This window comes from Chamaea fasciata, unplaced genomic scaffold, assembly GCF_029207755.1.
Source record: "Chamaea fasciata isolate MVZ Bird 193981 ecotype frontalis unplaced genomic scaffold, bChaFas1.0.hap1 SCAF_1, whole genome shotgun sequence".
Taxonomy (NCBI): domain Eukaryota; kingdom Metazoa; phylum Chordata; class Aves; order Passeriformes; family Sylviidae; genus Chamaea; species Chamaea fasciata.
Window position 1 is genome coordinate 72,525,828 of NW_027094086.1, and position 19,658 is coordinate 72,545,485.

General features: G+C 44.0%; 2 protein-coding genes across 3 annotated transcripts; one reads left to right on the plus strand and one right to left on the minus strand.

Moving 5' to 3' along the window:
• Positions 1-1,135: 1,135 nt before the first annotated feature.
• Positions 1,136-9,781, plus strand: ROPN1L (rhophilin associated tail protein 1 like). Its single transcript, XM_066205987.1, has 6 exons — positions 1,136-1,177; positions 3,180-3,329; positions 5,131-5,254; positions 5,426-5,587; positions 8,004-8,179; positions 9,150-9,781. Exons 2-6 carry the CDS (start codon positions 3,199-3,201, stop codon positions 9,211-9,213), a joined length of 657 nt encoding a protein of 218 aa, XP_066062084.1. The 5' UTR covers positions 1,136-1,177; positions 3,180-3,198; the 3' UTR covers positions 9,214-9,781.
• A 940-nt stretch (positions 9,782-10,721) lies between these two features.
• SNRNP48 (small nuclear ribonucleoprotein U11/U12 subunit 48) lies at positions 10,722-18,817 on the minus strand. 2 transcript variants are annotated; one of them, XM_066205998.1, is made up of 9 exons: positions 18,739-18,817; positions 18,544-18,657; positions 18,399-18,459; positions 17,574-17,648; positions 14,994-15,182; positions 13,900-14,021; positions 13,352-13,467; positions 12,095-12,198; positions 10,722-11,069 (listed from the first exon to the last, which is right to left on the minus strand). In XM_066205998.1, exons 1-9 carry the CDS (start codon positions 18,799-18,801, stop codon positions 10,780-10,782), a joined length of 1,134 nt encoding a protein of 377 aa, XP_066062095.1. In that variant the 5' UTR covers positions 18,802-18,817; the 3' UTR covers positions 10,722-10,779. The 2 variants fall into 2 exon arrangements, with proteins under 2 accessions (XP_066062095.1, XP_066062103.1); XM_066206006.1 differs by having other exon boundaries at positions 10,939-11,069; positions 12,034-12,198.
• Between the last annotated feature and the right edge of the window lie 841 nt (positions 18,818-19,658).

Consider the following 19,658-nt stretch of genomic DNA (forward strand, 5'->3'; position numbering starts at 1 on the left):
GTGCTGCTATTCTGAATGTCCAGGACTGTGGAGCCTGACCAGCAGAGGTTGCTTGTGGCTGAGCTGTCCTTGGAAGCTGCAGATGCTGTGAGTAAAGGGAATTTTTGGGGATGCATTGCCCTGTCTCTTTTTCAGCTCCGTCAACATTTCTGCACGTTTCAACCAAGCCAGGAAAGGAGGTGCAAGAATGCCAAAGGCAAGGTGGACATGCCAGCCTAACACTGCTCACCCAGGAGAGCATCCTTGTGGCCAGGGGACATGCAGGGGCCAGCAGGCTGCAGGGAGCCCAGGCACCTGCAGGAACCAGCCTCCCTGCCATGGGCTCTGCCAATAACATGGTGCTAAGATGTTCACAGAATCTCAGAATCAATTAAGTTCAAAAAGATCTCTGAGATCAACACCACCCTAGAAACTAGACCATGGCGCTAAGTGCCACATGCAGTGTTTCCTTAAACACCACCAGGGATGGTGATTCCACCACCTCCCTGGATCGACCCTTCCACTGTCTAATCGCCCCTGCTGTGAAGAAATTCTTCTTAATATCCAACCTAAGTGTCTAATGTCCCCTCCCACAGGTTAAGACTGCCCTCTCACTCTGTCACTCTGGTTGTCTGGGAGAAGATGCTGACCCTCACCTGCCTACAGCCTCCTTTCATGCAGTTTTAGAGAGCAATAAGGTCACCCCTGAGACTCTTCTTCTCCAGGCTAAACACGCCCAGCTCCCCCAGCTGCTCCTCACAGGACTTGTGCTCCAGGCCTTCGCCAGCTTTGTCACCCTTCCCTGCACGCCCCCCAGCACCCTCCAGTTCCTGAATTGAGAGGACACAGGGTTCGAGGTGTAGCCTCATCAGGGCCACGAAGAGGGGAAGAATCACTTCCCTCATCCTGTTGACCACACTACTGCTGATACAGGCCGGGATGCCACTGGCCTTTTGGGCCACCTGGGCCCACTGCTGGCTCATGTTCACCCGCTGGATCCTCCAGCCCGCTCCGACCCACCTTGCAGGCGTCTGTGAATTTACCAGTGGTAGACTCAATCCCCTCATCCGTGGTTTGGGCCTCTTCCAAAGTTTGTACAAAACAAGTGCTGCTCTTGCCCTTTAAACCTCGCCGCCGTCTAGTTTCTCCCCCGCCCGGCCCGTCCCTCGTTGCCGGGGCAGCGGGGTCGCGGAGCGGGGTAGGTGAGGGGCCATGTCGGGCCTTCCCGAGCCCCGGCGCGGCCGCCGCGGCGGTGTCCGGGGGCGCTGGGGCCGTGGGGCGGCCCTGGGGCTCCCTCCGGCCTGCCGGGGGCCGCGGCGGGGCCGCTGTCCGCCGGCGCTGCCTCCCCACGGCTCCGGGCGGACGGGCGGCTCGGCCAGTCGCATCCGCGTGCGGGCCCGCCTTGGCCTTGTTTCCTGAACACCTGGGGCTGGCTTGGCGTGCGTGAAAGGGAAAAAATAATGAGATAATAAGCGCTAACAGGAAGTGAAAGTGATGAGCGGAGCTTTGTTTCCAGCGAGAGTAACCCGTGACGGAGTAACGATGGTGGAGGGGTGCAGAGGCTCCCTGACCTAGCTGTGGTTCTCTTTGATCGTTAGGTGTGTGTGTATATGTACAGGATGTTCCCTCTGAACATCAAGAAACCCTTTTTCCGTATTAGGGTGACCAAGCACTGGCACAGCTTGCCCAGGGGGGTGTGGAGTCTCCACCCTTGGAGAGTCTTGAAGCACACCCGGAGATGGATCTTTGGCACCCTGCTCATAGGGTGTGCAGGGGGTCGGACCAGCTGACCTCCAGGAAGTCTCTGGCAACCTCTGCTCTTCTGTGAGACTTTGTGACTAAAGGCTTTCTGTAGAAAAGCAGCTCTTGCGCTGCATTTTTTTTTCTGACTATATTTTTATTCTTTTATTTGACTGCTTCCCAAGGGTACATGCACACATACCCGTATTCCTTCCTCAAAGTTTTTCTGTTGTCCTGAAGTCCTCAGCTTTTTTGCCTTCAGCTTCAGTTCTGTGGCTAGAGTTGTGTTTTTGAATCATTACTGAAAGCGCATGACCGATGTGGTAATTAAATGAGCACTTTGAAGTCTGTTCCTGATGCAAATTTGTTGCATTGGAGTGATGAAGATGCTGTACCCTGTCTGCATTTCTCCATAAATAAAGTTCTAAATATGGTTTGATCCTCAAAGGAGCCTTGAGTCACAGCAGTTCCGTTGCTCTATCTCTGACTTTTAATTTTTTCTTTTCCACTGCAGGAAAATTCACGTGAGAAAGTCACCTGTCGGGTACTCTTTTCTTAAAAATTAAAAAACTCTAAAGGGATGGAGGATTCTCTTACACTGATTTCTTTCTTGATCCTGTTGCTTTTACTGCTCCTCCTTTCTGCAAATAACTAACCATTTTAGGTTCTTGTTGCTAAATCAACTTAAGCATGCCATAGTTGGTCCTGGAAATTATGAGGAGAGTTTCCCACCAAATGTGGTCCATTGCTGTGATGGGAGAAGAACCAGACAGCAGCCTATCTCTGTCCCTTCATTTGGATCCCAGGAAACAGGATTCCTTGCAACAAATGAATTACATCTGGAATGAGACAAACACACCTGTAGAGCTGTATGAACAAAGTGCAATATTGTGCTTGCAGCACACATGAACGTTTTGTTCATCACTGTAATTGTTTGATGTAAAGTCTGTAACAAGCACAAATTAGTAACCTTTTGCTACAGCATTTTTGAATACATGAAGACAGTAGAAACTTGTTCATCTGCATACTCTGGCATCTGTACAAAAATGCCAAGATTTTCCTTGGCATGCAGTAGTGAGCTGTCAATGTAGATACCTTTCATGTTGCCACGTGTGGTGTGACTTGTCTGGACTGCCCATTTTAAAAGTTTTTGTTGTGGTAGGTTTGAGGTGAAAAATCAGTTTAAAACTCTCTGAAGTCACCTGTGAAAGTAGTAGTTCTCCTTACCCAGCTGTGATTGGTGCCCAAGCTGCAGTGTTTTGCTTGGTGTAGCCACAAAGTTTTTTAGAGCCGCACTGGGCTTGTCTGTTTGCCCTTCCGAGTCTGTCAGCTCTCCAGTAGACCCAGCTATCAAGTAGGACAGGAGGGAATTTGGGGACAGGCACTGTTCACTCCCATATGCACACACAGGTTTTTCATTCACATTCTGCATCTGTGAATTGCTGTTTTACATCTTTCAGGTTTTTGTGACTGGACACCATGCCTCTTCCAGAAACCATGTTCTGTGCTCAGCAGATCAAAATCCCCCCAGAACTACCAGATATTCTGAAGCAATTTACTAAAGCTGCTATTAGGACTCAGCCTTATGATGTTTTGCAGTGGGCAGCTGCGTAAGTACAATGTTTACCTAACAACAGAGAGCTGTACATACGGACCCTCAAAACCTCACTCTCCTCTTTAGATCAGCATGTACATTGTATATACACTTCTGTGTGTTAATGCAGCCTGTAATCCTTTTAAAAATAGTGTGGTATTTTTATTTATTTTCTGTTTCCAGGAGGTTTAGGGCTGGCTTACTTCTTAAATAACTGGATTTCCATACAGAAAAATGCGTCTCAGTTTGCTTTTTGGTTTTAGTTTTTCTATCTGAATGACCAACTCTTCTCTTTTGGTTTCATTTTTCTTATCTCATCTGAGATTCAATTCTTGGCATTTAAAGGAATAAATAGACATTAGCTTTCTAATTCTTAAGCTTGGTTAGGTTTCTCTTGTTTCTTTCTGGGAAAAGTGCCTGAAAAATTGCAGCTTTAAAATGATAATCTGCATAATAAATCTCTTGCCATAAAGTTGTTTTAGATGTTCAAATGTTTCTCCTTTAACGTCTACATTTTTTTCCTTTTATCTCAACTGCTCACTGTAATTTTTTCCTGTCCTTTGGTTTGTGTGGGCAAGCTCTTGGAAGGTATCCGTGAGATGTTCTCAGCTGGGGGATTGGAAAACCTCTGTGCTGTGTAGATGAGGGAGGGAGGCTGTTAACACAGTCAGGCTGGAGTCTGGCTTGTCTGATAAAAAGAAAATAATCTGAAGCTGAATTGTTACCGCTGCAGAGTTGGAGAAAGCCAGCAGGACCACCTTAAAATAATGTGGCGTTTCTTAGGAATGTGGTGGAGGTGAGGGGCGGCTACCTCAGTGTCTGGAGGCTGCTGGGACGCGGGGCTGGCGAGAGCAGGGGTAGTCCCGACCTCTGCCTCAGCGCTGCGGCAGCCCGGCGGGGGCAGCCCCGCAGGTGGGCGGGCGGCTGCTGCTGCTGATTTCACGCCGCTCTTTCTGGAGTAGGCTCCGGTGCACCTGGCAGAGCAAGATCTGTACCTGGGAGCCGTGCAAAGCACAGCAAGGCGGTGGCTTCACACGTGCTGCCGGTGTTGCAGTGCTTGTCCCTGTGAATAAACAAATGAGGAAATGGATCTGGCTGAAAAATAGCCAGGGTGTTATACGTACGTACATCCTGTGCATCCATTTCTATACAGTCACACTAATTCAGTTATGGAGTGCTGCCTGCTGTTTATTTTACCAGGTATTTGCACAGAATGGGATAGCCTGGACATAGACATGGGTGACCACGGCAAATGGAGCAGGACAAGTGAAGAATCTTGTAAATTAGATGCACCTGAATAAAAACATTGCACAAGTTTTCCTTGCACAATTCAGATTGCTGGCCAGTTAAGGCAGAGGCAGCTCTTAAGATTGTGGCAGCCTTATAATTAAAAGGATGTGTGTCCAATGCCCTTTTATGCTCTACTCTTAAATGTTATTTTGCAGTGGACAGAAATAGCAGAAATGCTGAGGAGAGAGTTGCAATGTGAATAGGCAGATGTACATTTCAGGATGTGCATGAGTGGAATGTTAAACAGATGAGCCCTCAGGTTCATCAGTCAAAAGAGCTGAATATATCATGCACAAAATAAATTAAATGCATTATGAATTATTAGAGTGTCACAAAAAGCGACAAGTAAAGTCTAAAGATTGTGGTTTCTAGGCACAGGAAGATGGGAGTTGTACATATAGGCAGCTTTCTGCTGCTCCTGTTGGGGGAGCCTGCAGATTCTCGCACCGAACTATAAGAGCATTTACTTCTGTGAAGTTTGTAATGGCCATGGGCATTGAGGTGTGTTGCTCTTCCCATTCACTTAGGTATTTTTCAGCCTTGTCTAAAGGTGAACCCCTTCCAGTGAAGGAGAGGATTGAAATGTCTTTAGCAGCAGAGAAAGAAGATGCTGGTTTGACCCCAGGACTCCTTAAGGTCTTGCACAAACAGGTACAAACTGTTCTTTATCAGATGCACAATGCTATTGAGGCATGCTGATGAGTTGGAGATGGTTGGGGAGAGAGACTGTCAAGTATCTGAAGTATTCTGGGGAGACACTGTGTTCTTAAATTCATTCTGGTTTTTGGAGTTCTTATTGTGGTACTGTGATTTTGTTCAAAGCTTTCTTCCAAAGGCACGGTGACCATTGAGGAACTGAGGGAAAAATGGAAGGATTTGGGCTTGCCAGAGGAACAGCTGGAAGCTATCCTGCAATTGGACAGTTTTGAAGAGGAGGTGGAATGGATGAAGTTTCTGGCACTTGGGTGCAGCGTGCTTGGTGGGGTACGTTCACAGCAGGAGCCCTCATATCCAAACACAAGTGGTTGTCTAGGATCCATATGCAAGATAGTCCATAGAACAGTTAATGCAGATGGATTTGGGGAATGGTGATTGCTTTTGCAGCAGCTGGCAAAGTAGCTTGCATGTTTACTTCTGTTGCCCATCAGATTTTGGTCTGGGGAACTTAACCAGAAGGATTGCTAAGTCCTCAGTTTGCTGGAGTGGCAGTAAAAGAGCAAGTGCGTCTGCAGGGAGCTCGTACTGTGTGAGACAGGATGATGGAGGAATGATGCTGATGGCATCAGTGTACATGTCCATGAAGGAGAACTGAAGGGAGAAATTAAAGGACCAATTTTTAATTGATTGTGTAGCCAATTAAGTTTTCTCAGCAGCACTTAATGTTACTACAGCTACATTTAATTCTTTTAGTGTCAGTAATAAAATCTCAGCAGAGCATTTCAACAGAATGAGAGATGATAAAATGATTAAGCTGATGTTCTTATAAAGTATAATACTTCTAATGATTTCTACAGTAGGGAAGAAGAGGTACTAAAAAGAAAATATGTGAAATAATATTTGGTGAATGTTGTGGTATCTGGAAGCCCTGGATGTTAATCTGGCCTGGTGATGCAGTTGTGCAATTGTCTGTCTGTCTGTCTTTATTTCAAATTTGTATTTTTTAATTCCAGTCTCCCTCCCAAAATGATCTCATAGTTTGGGCTCTTTTCTTCATTTAAAAATAGTAACAGCAACATTACTTCTCTAAAAAACAACCACCCCTCTCTCCCCACAAAAAAACCCCCAAACAAACCAAAACCAAAAATGGAGTCACAGGAACATTATTCTGATGGAGGTAGACAGACTAAATTTCACCATCTCACCATCCTTTTGGATATTAAGTGAATTGTTTGATTTCAGTACTATGTAATGAAACCTAAACCTTGGTTTCCTAAACAAGGGAGAAAGACACACACAAGAAATTTACATTCATTTCCTGCAGCTGTAAATTGTGTTCACAGTCAAATAGGCTCACAGTTGAGATACAAGAGTAGACAAATATGAACTTCTTGAGAGCACCAGTCTGAAGTATCTTTTTTGTAAAGCACCAATGCATTTTTACAAACGCCTTGGAGAAATGACCACACAGGTAACCTGTTAAATTGTCTTTCAAAGGTGGCAAAATGGATATGAATAACTTGACTGTGTTGTGAGAAAGAGACCGTGGCAATTTGGGGTGGCAGGACTAGAAAGGGCAGTAGAGGAGCAGCCAAATGCAAAATGTAGAGTTGGCCATCATAGAGTTAGCTGCCTCTCTTTTCCCTGAGAAGCCTCCCAGGGGAGAAGATATATTAGGTAAAACTGTTAAAGGATTATAAGATGACACTTCTCTGGCCTGTGTTCTAGCTCTTAAACAGATACTGCATTTATTTTAAGTATTGCTATTCTGCTGTTAGGAAATACTATCTTTTTACAAAGACAGAAATACTATCTTTTTACATTGACATTGCTTGCTGGTTAATGAAAATAGAAGAGTAAATTCTGAAAAAGTTGCAGTGAAAATTTTTAAGACTTAGGCTGAAGAAAGCCTGTGTGGGTTTGGTTTTGTGCTTTTATATTGTGTGTCTGGTTTTATTTGTTTGTTTCTTTAATGGCATCCCACCAGTCTTTGACTGAATGAAACTCAATGCTGAATTTCTCCACACTTTTCCCCCTATAGCTCAGCATGCACAGGGCACCATATTAACACCATATTAAAGGAAGAATTTTTTCAGTGCATATTTGGAATAATTTTATGTTTTTTAAATAATGTTTTTTAAAGGTAACTCACATGTTATTGACCTCTGACTAAACTGAAATATTCTTTAAATGCTTTTTGCCTCAATGCTTTTCTCTACTATCTATTATAATGAAACTTGCATAGAGGTAAGGGAAACAGTAAATATCAGCCAAAATATAATCTAAAAATTATATAATATAATATCATAATAAAATCACCAAAGCTATTTTCATTTTCTGGAAGTTGTAGATTTGTCTGTCTTAACTGCTGCTGAGAATTCATTTAGAATAATTGAGATAATATACACACAAAAAGATCTTTTACTAGATACAGTGAGGTTTTACAGTAGCAGAACAGAGCAATTTGGCCCTAATGGAGAGAGAGCTCGGATTACCTTATGAAATCTTTAACCATCACAAGATTCTGGTATTTTTTACTCTTGTCACTACTAGAACTACATTATTGTTTCTATCCTAGGACCTGCACTAGAGAGTAAATTTGTGGTTTAAAGCTAGGCCACGATGATAACACCTTCATCTCATTTACCCTCCCTTTTAATGGCTTACAGTGTGGATTTTGTCATGGTATGCATGGATGTTCCTGGGTCTGACACTTTTTATTTCTTGCTGGAACCCCCTGCAGTCCATACTGAGTTCAATGAAACAGGCCTGTGAGATCCTAACAAGAGACCCAGAAGGGGGAGCAGCTCGGATTCCCTTCGAAACATTCTCGTTCCTTTATTCCTATTTGGCCAGTATTGATGAAGAGATATCAGAGACAGAAACTGAAGCATTCCTCGAGGGAATTAGAGAACAAGCGTAAGTAAAAATCTGTGCAAGGAGTTTTAATGTATCAATTGACTCTGGGTTCTCCATAAGCCTTTAATTTCAGGTGAATAGTCCCATCTTCATTTGGGCATAGTCTTGATGACAGGAGTAAGGATTGACTAAGATTGTATTAAAAGTATACAGTTATTTTTTGTCAACTTCAGTGTTTGCACTGTTAAAAGATAAATTGTTATTTATCCATCTTTCTCTGAAATATTGAAGTCTCTATATGGTGGCATAGTTTTCCCTGTAGGAAGCTATTATATACAGGCTTGTAACATCTCCATATTACTGCTTCTGGAACCAGCAGCATCTTCTGGGCTGTTCCTTTGATTTAGCAAAGATCATAAACCAGACAGAGAGAGACTGGGAGTGCTCTCATAGTATCCATAGTCACACATAGGTCACACGAAATGCACTTACACCAATTAAAAAAGATGTGTAACAGGCTTGTCCTCCAGGTGCTGCCTGCATAGCATGTTTGCCTACGGACACTTAACTGCTCCTGCCATCTCTCTGGAATTGTTCTTTCTGTGCATGGGGGGCTGACATAACCTCAGACACCCTACCACCATCACTGCTGGGCTCAGCCCTGCCAGGAGCAGGTCTGTCCTGGAGCTGCCTGGCTTTGGCTGTGTAGGACATGGGGGAAGCTTCTCTCAGAAGCTCACAGAAGGCACCACCTGTGGCCCTCACCTCCCCCCAAAAAACATTGCCATGCAAACTCCATACACTGTCTTAGATTGCCACCAGCTCCATGTTCATGAGAGCTCCAAAACAAGAGCATACAAATGAACTGTTTCATCATTAGTTATCAGATTGACAGTTTTTAGTAAGAACCTCTTTTTACACATCTACCTTTTGCTTGCATTTCATATAGCTCTAAACTGTATTTTGTCCAACACACTAGGATCTACCATGTAAAAGTGCCATTTAAAAAATTTGGTTTTTTCCTTTCCAGGGAAAAACACTATGGCATGGTGCTGATCAGACACTTCCTGCCATACTCCTTCATATTTTATTGATCAACCCTACTCTTCAGCTTGAGGTGAGAGGAAAAAAATAAACGGAAGGAATAAATAAGTTCAAGAAAATAATTTGTGTTCAAAGTACCGTAATTTGCACATTTCAGAACAACATGATCCTCTTCTCTGGCATTTCCTTTTCTTTGTCCCACTCTTGGGATGGCCCTTCAGGGGATGTTAATTGAATACATGGTTATATTGTTCTCCTGCCTCTCAGATAGTGATGGCCACCCCTAGGGAGCAATCCCTTCACTCATCTGTTTATATTGAGCAAAAGTTGTTTGGTACTGAGCTTCCTACCTACACTTGTTAAGTGACTGTTAAGTAAAACACGGAAATCAGTTAAGCCGGGGCAGCTGTAACTGGAGCATTTCTCATTATGCTGCTGGTAGCTCCGACTTCACTTTGGCACAAATACACGTGGTCCTTGGACCACCTTGTATGCCTGGACATCCTGTATTTAAACAAACTGTTTTAGCAAGCCCTACTGAAAGAACTTAATGAGAACCCTGTGGCTGAGCTGGTAGACAAAACCAATGCAAGGACTGTAATGGTTCCATATTTTCCCTCTAATTAGAACCCTTTCAGAACTTAAATATCTTCTTTTCAATAAACAATAAAGATGTTTTAAAATATATCTTGATTTCTGACAGGAAAAGTTACTGCATTTGTCACATAGGCAAGGAATACGTGACACACAGTTGTTTGGTTAGACTTCTGTAGCAGGTATAGAAGCCTAATCCATCAAAACTAGACCAAATATTTAGTGACAGACAATCACACTTAATTGCAGAAACAACTGAGGTATGAAAGAGGATAAAAGAGGCTACAGTAAAATTGGAAAGATTCCCTTAGACTGAGAAGGCCACAACCAGGGGTAACCATAGAGTACCCTCTCCTGCCACATTGATCAAACAGAAGTATTTTAGAAAAGATGGATCTGCAAGCTTGTTCTCTTCTTGCTGAGGCAAGAAACTTGCTTCTGGTGATTGACCTTGCTGAAGTAGATTGTGTGAGAAATTAACAGAACTGCACATCCTTAATATCTGTCTGCATGTTTTAAGTCTGTTTTATCAACCCCTATCACAAACAATTGTACGTTAGTCCACAGGATGGGAAGTCTTCCTAGTTATTGCTGGAAGGAAATGAATCCATTTGAATATGGTACTCAGCAATATTCCAAGTGTCCTTGGTGCCTCCCCCTAGCTTCTGTGGAGAACTACATTTTTATCACTTTTGCCAGATTATATTCATCTGAATTTTCTTCGAGCATGATCTTGGGAACACTAACTTGTGTTATTGTCCATTTAACACCAGCTGCAGTTCAAGATGTTTCATCACGTAAAAGAACTCTGAAATATGCCCTCTGGTACATGCTGGAAGTAGACAATGTCACCTAGAGGTGACAGTGTTAGGTAGGAGGGGGAGTTCTCTTCATGCCTTCCCTGTTTGTAACTGATCTGGACTCCAGGGATTAGCTGTGTTCTATATCCACTACCCATGGGCCAGGAAGGCCAGTAAGTACAACCTCTCGTAAATTTTATTCTTCAGCCTTGTCAGAATAACTCAAATACATGAGAGATCAATATAATTTATTAACAGACTTATAAATGTTAGAGATTTATACATTATCTGAAATATACTGCTTCCATCCTGACAAACCTTAGCACTTTTTTGTCTCCAAGCAGCACAGGTGGGATGCAACACAAATATTATGTGCACACCTTTACTGTCTTGGGCAAAACAGCAGTAACAATAGTTCTTGTGGAAGATATGTTTTGAGCAGCTGACAAACACAATTATCAGGTTCTTGTTTCTACTTTCTTCTTTTATGATTGTGATATTTGTCTTCATCCCTGAAACAAGAACATAAACATTGTGAGGGCTGTTAGGCTCAGAGTGAGGGTCTGAAGAGAAAAAAACAACTTGGAAAATGGAAAGCTCTCATAAACGTAGTCATGTCCTCCTCTAAGGAAAGAAAGTAAACTGCTTGTAGACAGTTTATTTTCCATGCTGCTTTAATCAAGACTTGTCATGCAGCGCCAGAGTGGCAATTAGTTTAGGATGAATGGCATCATGGTGTAATGAAGCCAGCTCAGAGACAAGGCATCATTGCCATCCACGCAGTCATGTAATGCATTTACCCAAACACGAGGGGCAAGGCAGCATTTCTTCTGCACAACAGTTCTCGCGTCCGCTCAAACACAGGTGCCACACACCTGTACTCCTGCGGATGTAAATATGTCCTTGTAGATGGTATTAAAAGGTGTGGCCTAGATTTGTTCTCTTTTGCTAAATTGTATGTCCAGAAGTACTGAAGAGTGACAGCGTTGTTTTGAAGCATCTAATATGTAAAGGCCTATTATTTGTTTCACTAATATGCATACACATCTAATAGTGTATGCGTATTAGTGAAACAAATAATGCTCTTTATTAAGGTCTAGAGCAAACTAGAGCAGAAATCAGCATTAGACATGACAGACACTTAGTTGTGGATGAGAAACATACTGTCCATTTAACCATGTTGATCAAGGTGTAAAATCAACAGCCTGTTACAGTACTGCTGCAGTCCTGCAGCATGCTGCAGAAAGTGCCACCTTTCCAGATGTGACAGTAAATTCTGAAGTCTGGATCACAGTTTATGATCTCACAACATGTTTTGTTTAGTACTAGTAGCCTCATGCTACTGACTTGTCATACTGCATGTGAGGTTAGTCTAGCTTTTTAATTGGGCTAGATATTCTCAACCTCTGCACTAAATTCTCATAGAAAATGGCTACAGCTGCTTGATTCAGGTCAGCTGTCCCTGTTTCTGCTCACCTCTCTCTTTTCCTCCGAGAGTCTCTGTCTTTGCCTCTCTCACGACTCCTTCTTCGTTTACCTGGACTCCTGCTGGTGTCTCTCCTGTGTCTCATGCCCTCCGTGTCCTTACTGCTTCCCGCAGACTGCCGCGAGTCCACTGACGCTGAGCGCCTCTCTTCCCTTCTGAAAATAAAATTAAGTCACTTGAATCAATAAAAATAGTTTCACAGTCACTGTTCCCAAGACCACTTTTGTAATATAATGACTTGCTAATGATGTAAGACAGAGGACATACCTTTTATTAAACCTCTCTCTCTCCTCCATGTGCATATCTCAGCATACCATTTAATCCAATTATTTCCTATAAACACTGCTCCTCAGTCTTAACACCTCTGCTTGTGAAACAGGAGGCAGTAGAAGGGGTTCACTCTGTTTTGCTTTATATCTTTTAACTCTTCAACCACCTGCCTTAAGCTGCAACCTACAGCTGGAGAACCTAAGTCCCGATCTGACAGAATCATAGGATTGTTAGGGCTGGAAGGGGCCTCTGGAGATCTTCTATGCCACTCCCCTTGCCAAGGCAGGGTCACCTAGAGGAGGTTACACAGGAACGTGTCCAGGTGGGTTTTGAATGTCTCTAGACAGAGAGACTCCAGGACCTCCCTGGGCAGTGTTCCAGTGCTCTGCCACCCATTCATCTTCATTTTAATGCTGGGAACAGTGTCACTTACTAGTGTGTTTCAGAAACATTCTCTTCTCAAAGACCTGCTGAAGAGGCATAAATAGGCAATCACTAGGTCATGACTCCGTGTTTACTTCAGTGACAAACTTTTGGAAGGGTGTGCAGTGTTGCTTGACACAGCAGAAATATGTATAGCTAAAACACACTCCCAATTAGCACAGCAGCATTTGCAGGGATAAGAACTGTAAAGCCTCCCCATATTTCTTATATTATGGACACCTTTACTCTGAGGTGTAATATATCTTAACACATGGCATGTGGTAGGAAACGGTACGAAATTGAGTACTTGTATTTCCAAGTGTCCTTCTGTACCCAGCTACAACATATATACACATTTAGGCAACAGAGGGAGCACTGTTCATCCCCCAGCTCCACCAGAAACTACCTGTTCAGCTGAATCACTTGCAACTAACCTACTTACATCTGAAAGAAAGATACTTATTTTCTCTATCCTTCATGCAAGACTTAACAGAATTAGTATAAAATAAACCGAGCATATGACTCAGATAGGGGTGGTATTTGCTATTAGAAGAAGGTGGTAAGATAAAATTACAATCTGCTCCATGCCTGAAGAAGCTGTCAGTTGTGGCATACCTTCCTGAAGACTTCGACTTCCCTCCTTCACATATCTCTGCATTATCCAACCTGTTCTCCTCCTGCCACTGATTGCTGAGTTCTTCCATATGCACACCAATCACATCCCGAATCACCTGGAGATAAGATATGTTAAAAAACAAGCATGTCATGGTAGTGCCTGAAGTAGCATTAGACAAGCTGTAAACAGCTCAAAAAAACCCAAACCCCACAAGAATCTCCCCTAAACCCTGTGCATCAGATCTTTGAATGGAAAGTCTTATTTGCAGAAAAAACGTTTCAGCATAAATTTAAATAGTACCATTTTATGATAGTGAGCTATATCTTGCTGGCATTTTCACATTTAAGACTTAGCAGTTAGAAATACTCATTATTTGTAACTTGCTGCAACAAATCAAAAAAATTCCTCTATAGTTTGCAACAATAATAAAGCAGCATACAAAAAGCAGAGAAAGACACATATTATTTGTCTTTGAAAGAGTATATAATTGTTTATGCTGATATATGATAAGCACTTTTGTGCAAAAAAGCTTTTTTTCTGATCTCACCTCAGTGTAGGACTTCTTCGTTATATGAACATTCTTAGCTCTGTATGACTGCCGCCGCCTTTTGTAATCTCGCATTTCAGCCAGGATTTCAAGATGGGACTTTGGACCTTTCTGACTATCATCTAGCAAAAAAATTGGGAGTAAAACAAATGGTCATCAGCAGACGTTAGCACCTGCAGGTATGCAGGCCTTGTATGTTCAGAAACATAAAATAATTGTGTTCTTTCTCAAGTTCCTCCCGTATTTAGTGAATTTATGTGAACTATGGTGAGAATTTATCTCAAGCTTCCTCCCCAGCCTTCCTGCTGGCTGTCTACACACAAGTAAAACACCAAGCAAATGCTGTTATGTGATCCCAGTCTCCAAACTGTGATCCAAACCAATACACAGGCTTGGGATTTGGTCAAACACCTTCTAAACATGGGTCATGTTTTCAAAGCCAGTATTACAGTAAGACACAGAAGAGAAAGCCAGATTCTGTAAAAAATTTACCTGTGTAGATGACAAGCACTGTCACACCTCCTAGGCACAGCAGGGCCTGCAGGGTGACACAGATGCTTCTGCTGCACTTGGTACAGTTACAAACTGGCATGACTCAACAGGGATGAGAGGTCCCAGAACAACACCAAGGTGTGTTGCTCAAGAGCTCCACTTGGATGACTGCCAACCTCTCCTCTCCTGTTCAGCTTTTACTCCTAAACGATCTTTAATCTCATCATGTCTTACAGCAAATAATTTTTCCAAGCTGCACAGCACACTGGCAATATCAGGCAACCTGGAGTCAGTTGCAGCAAAGACAGAAGATCCGTCCACTGAGATACACACAATACGTGTGCCATGAGCAGAGCACTGAGTCTTTTCCAGAAGGAAAACATCATAAAGGACACCAAACTGGCATTTTGTGATGCCAGGTCTTTGCTGTGGCTTTTAAGAACAGTATGCTCTCCACAGTTTAAAAAAAAAAAAAAAAAAAAAAAAAAAAAAAAAAAAAAAAAAAAAAAAAAAGCACAACCAATTCTGTTTGGCTTTCAACAAAACTCATGTAACTGTACAGACTGAGAGTTCTGAGCCATAAATTCAACAACAGTCCAAACCTTGGGTGATTTTCGCTGCTAAATCCACGAAGAGATCACTGTCATTTTCCATTATCTGGGATCTAGACCTCTGCTTCTTTGTTTCTTCAACAACATAATCATAAAGAGCAAGGCGGTCAGCCTGGGTCAGGTCACAGGTGAAACGCTTGTGGTTTTGAGGAACTTCTACAGGCAGTAATGAGTAAGATCCTGGAGGTTGGACAGAGAGCTGTTACTCATAAAGTAGCATAATTATGCAGGAAAATCCCAAGAAGCAAAACAAACAAACAATGCAGTAAACCCCCAGGCTGTTTTCATCCTTCCCCTGTGTATCTGTAAGAAGTTTCAACTTTCTTAATTTGAAAATATAAAAGCTGCTCAAAGATCCCTCCCAAGCCCCACACAGGCTGTATAACCCCCACTGATTGCTTACACAGATACAGTTTTTATATGCCATGAAGGAATTGTACCAGATTAGATCGAGATGACACTCAGTAATTTCCCATGAGTTTCAGCTCTTGGTTTACAAGCTAAATCAAGAGGGGCTGCAGCTCTAACTTGTGGGTCTGTCTTATTCCTAAAATGTTATGTAAGATACTAGCTGCAAAATACCTCTTCTGCCAACAAGAATGAAAGCTTCTAGGAGACTAGACTACCAAGCACTGAGTAAATCAGTCTCACTCACCTTGTCACCTTCTCTATAGAGTTTTGATAACAGGCTGACACAGAAACTTATAGCTAAAAGGACTACAAAGGCACTTTCAAAGTGCTCCAGATCAGTTCAGATAACTGACTTAAAGTTATGGAAACAAATGCACTGCCTGCACACTCTTCTTGCCCATTCCCCAGTTAAAACACATATGCCTCCAAACAAACCAAACCATTCTCAATCCATTGCAGCAGCAATTAAATTAATTCCCCAAAGATGCAGGATGCAATACTCTAGGACATTGCCAGCAAAAAACCATTTTAGTCAAAAATTTTCAAATTTCCAGCAACCTTAGATCTGACCTCCATAATCCTGCTTTCCCCAACACAATCCCACACATCTCCAGGCACACAGAAGAGCCAATACATAAGAAGGGTGTATGCAACACTCTTTGCAACAGCAAACCTAGAGCTTCTCCAGATTATTCAGCTCTTGATGGAAGCTGGGCAACCTTTCACATCCTACTATCACTGAAGACACCAAAGAAGAGGAAGAGAAACCACAGTAACTCTACAAACAAACCTAAAATAGAAGATTTCATAATTACTGTACTTGGAACCTAAACCAGAACTGTTCTAACATGAACAAATGGATTTGAACACAAAAACTACAAGTCTCTTTTTAAAATGCAGTGTTCTTACAGCATCACACAAGTCCATAAAAATGCACTGAAAATAAAAACCACATGCTTGTGATTTTACAAGAATTACATAACTTGTGATTAAGGCCAGTTTTTCTTTTCAACAATGTAGCTATGCTAATATTTTAAATATGGTTAGAATTGGGAAAAAAGCATGAAAACAAAGAAAGAAAATCACTTCCTTTTAGACAGTGAGTCAAAAGGAAATTTACAACAAAAATTATTTTTCATTTTTTTCTGTTGCCAAAGACTTTAAATTGAACAAACAAGTCAGTAAATCTTACAACAGGTCAAGCTGCCACAATGAAAACCACCAATCCAGTTTTAGTGTTATCTCAGAGAAAGGCAAGCTTGCAGGGAAATCTGGGCAGTGAACACTGGCATCTAGTGGCTCACTGGTGCACCTTTGCAATCAACCACTCCACAAAAGGTTTATCTGCTGCTTCTCTGCTTGGATATGCTCATGTCAAATTAATTAGTTCCCATTTCCTTTCAGAGGAAATGTACCTGACATGCTGAAAACACAGCGCTCATCCCGGGAAATCTCCTTCCCAAGCACCTGCCCATTAAGCCTCTATTTGCTATGCCAGAGAAACAAAGAGAACATGAAAAACTGTCCAAGCAAGTGGTGCTGTATTTCAACGTCAGAAATGTCAGTGCTGTATTTCAGTGTCACTTTTCCTTCTGCCCATATATGTTTAACAAACCAAAGTCTACAGAGAGCAAATGTTCTTTCAGGGGTTGCAGTAATTTCTCAACCATACAGTAAAGCTCGACAGATTCCACAGGAAGCCCTGTTCTTCTAAGTCTGAACCCTCAAAGACTCTGTCCTAGCCTGGTCCCTGGCTGGTCACAAAAGCCATGGAAAAATGAAATGTAAAGGAATTGGTGAGCTTGAAGCAGTGACAAAGGACAATATTGCATTTGCAAATGTGCCAGCATAGTTCTTACACAACTTCTTAGTTCAGTCTTGAAACAGTCCAATATAGTAACACACATGTTGTTTGGTTTTTTCAGTCCTAAAGATAATAGAGGTATGAGCACAACAGACTCAAAGTCTCTCATCTAATTGCCCCAAGTATTAGAAAGTAATCATGCTTCAAGATATGCAGGGGAAGGAATATTAAAAATAAATGAAGTGAATTTTCTCACAGCATTTCTCAGTGGAATGAAGGAAGCAGCAAGGAGGGAGACAAGAGCAGTTCTCCACAGGAGGCTGGTGAAGTCACGTCAGTATTTGCTTGCTCCTTACCTTCGCTGTAGCCTGCACCTTCCTTTGCACTTTGGGCTCTAGCCTGCTTAATGATGTGGAACTGTAGATCTTTATCTGCAGGCAGAGAAGAAAATAAAATCATACAACTTTTACATCAAGTTCTCAGGCACTTGCCTGGGTTAGTCTTTATTCCTCAATGTCTATTATGAGGCTTATGGTATGGTACAGAACCTCAGTTTCATTCATGGTCAAGAGCACATTTGAACTAAAAATGTAATTTTCATCTATTACATATTTGAAATGAGGGGAGAAAATTAAGGAAAAAAATTATGTATTTCTGGGTTACAAGGATATGGAAAAAGAAATGTATGTATATTGCTCTCTGTACCATTGCTTTACCTCCAAATTCTACAGACAGCTTCCCCACCTTCTAAGCATGCATTTTAATACGCTTTCTGCATTTGACGCAAGAGCGGGGACCAAGAACATAGAAAGAAACGCCTACGAGGAAAAAACAGATCCTCCTTGTATTTTAAGACAAAAAAATAAAAGTGACCTACAGAATAGAATATCACCTACACAGTGATAAAAACATAAAACCGGTAAATTAAGGCAAATTGCAAACCACAATTTGCCTACACTAACCTCCTGATTGAAACACTCAAGACTTTCAGGAGGTCTTGGGGAGTTCACAGCTGCCAAGGCAGGGGGGTTGTGCTACCGTGAGGACCCGCACTCCTCAGTCCCACACCTCTGACCTCGCCGGGATCTCCCCTCAGCTCCCCATCCTCTGCATCTCCCCGGGGTCTCTGCTCAGCCCCAGCCCCGTGTGCTGCCCCATCAGGCGGAGCCGCTGCCGCTTACCCATGGCGACGGTGGGAACTTTCAGGTTTTCGTAGAAAAAGCTGCAGTCGTACATCTCGGCCTACGGGACCAAAGGGCTCTGTCAAGGCCCGGGGCCGCCGAGCGGCGGCAGCCCCGTGCCCCGTCTCCCGAGCCGCGCTCCCACCTCCTCCTCGGCGGAGTATCCCATCCTGCGGAGCCGGCAGGACTCCGCGTGCCTCTCCAGCGACGAGCGGGGGACGCGGTGATGGACATCGTAGGGGCACAGCACCCACTCCACCTACGAGGGGACACGGGTCGGATCAGGCCAGGTCAGTCCCGTCCCGCCCCGCCCCGCCCCGCGCAGCCCCCGCCGGCTCACCGGGTCCCCGCCGAGCCACACGGCGCTGCCGGGAACCGCCATGGTTGCACTGGACGCCGCCATCGCTGTGCCGGGCGGTCCCGTGACCCCGCAGGGGCGGAGCCGCCGCCACGTTCGCTGAGGGCGGAGCCGCCTCAGAGGGGGCGGCAGCGAGCCGGGCAGGGTACGCAGAGCCGTCTGGGTCGGGCTTTGCCTTTCGTTTTTCTAGATCAGTAGCCGGTGGCTGGACAGTTATGGTTAATCAGTTGCATTGGGAGTATCGGATGCTTGGTTAGAATTTTAAGGAACAGGGAAGACAATCCCAAATTGAATGGGCTGTCCGGATGAGGGCCACCAGGAGCGAAGTCAGCGGGGCTGAGCAGTGACAGGGGAATGGCAGTCCCGGCAGTGGGCGATCGCCACCGCCGACTCACTGGCCACCTACTCAGCACGGACTCCAGGCTCAGATGGGGGGAAGGAGCGCGCCCGCAGACTGATTGAGAAGTGAGGCGCGCAGCCAGCAAATGGGGGTTGAGTAGTAATTAACACAAAAGTTACGTAATTTTCAACTAGTGAATGCTGATGCCCTTGCGGTGGAAAAGTGTAAATAGCGTGAAGTTTCGGCGCTCGGTAAAGCAGCCTTGTGCCGGTCACCCCCAGCTGACTGCCCGGCGCGAACGGGAACAAACCCTGGGAATGCCGCCGTGCCTAAGGGGCGCGGGCGCCGCCTGCCGGCCGGAGGCCGCGGGGACACTCCCGCCCTGAGGGGCAGCTCCTTTGCCTTCCCTGAGCACAGCCTGAGTGCTCGGCAGCCTCACCGAGGGCTGCTCTCCTGGGCGCACGGTGTTCCTGCCTGGGCGCCCCGGAGCCGCCAGAGCGCTCCCCCTGACCGTGGCGGGGCAGAAGGAGCATCAACCCCCCCGTCGCCATCGAGGCCCGAT

Coding starts and splice junctions, on each gene's coding strand:
- ROPN1L (XM_066205987.1), top strand. CDS start 3,199: ATGCCTCTTCCAGAAACCATGTTCTGTGCTCAGCAGATCAAAATCCCC. Junction 3,330..5,130: donor GTTTTGCAGTGGGCAGCTGC/GTAAGTACAATG, acceptor CCATTCACTTAG/GTATTTTTCAGCCTTGTCTA. Junction 8,180..9,149: donor GAGGGAATTAGAGAACAAGC/GTAAGTAAAAAT, acceptor TTTCCTTTCCAG/GGAAAAACACTATGGCATGG.
- SNRNP48 (XM_066205998.1), bottom strand. CDS start 18,801: ATGGCGGCGTCCAGTGCAACCATGGCGGTTCCCGGCAGCGCCGTGTGG. Junction 18,460..18,543: donor GATACTCCGCCGAGGAGGAG/GTGGGAGCGCGG, acceptor TTGGTCCCGTAG/GCCGAGATGTACGACTGCAG. Junction 15,183..17,573: donor AGGTGCAGGCTACAGCGAAG/GTAAGGAGCAAG, acceptor TCCAACCTCCAG/GATCTTACTCATTACTGCCT.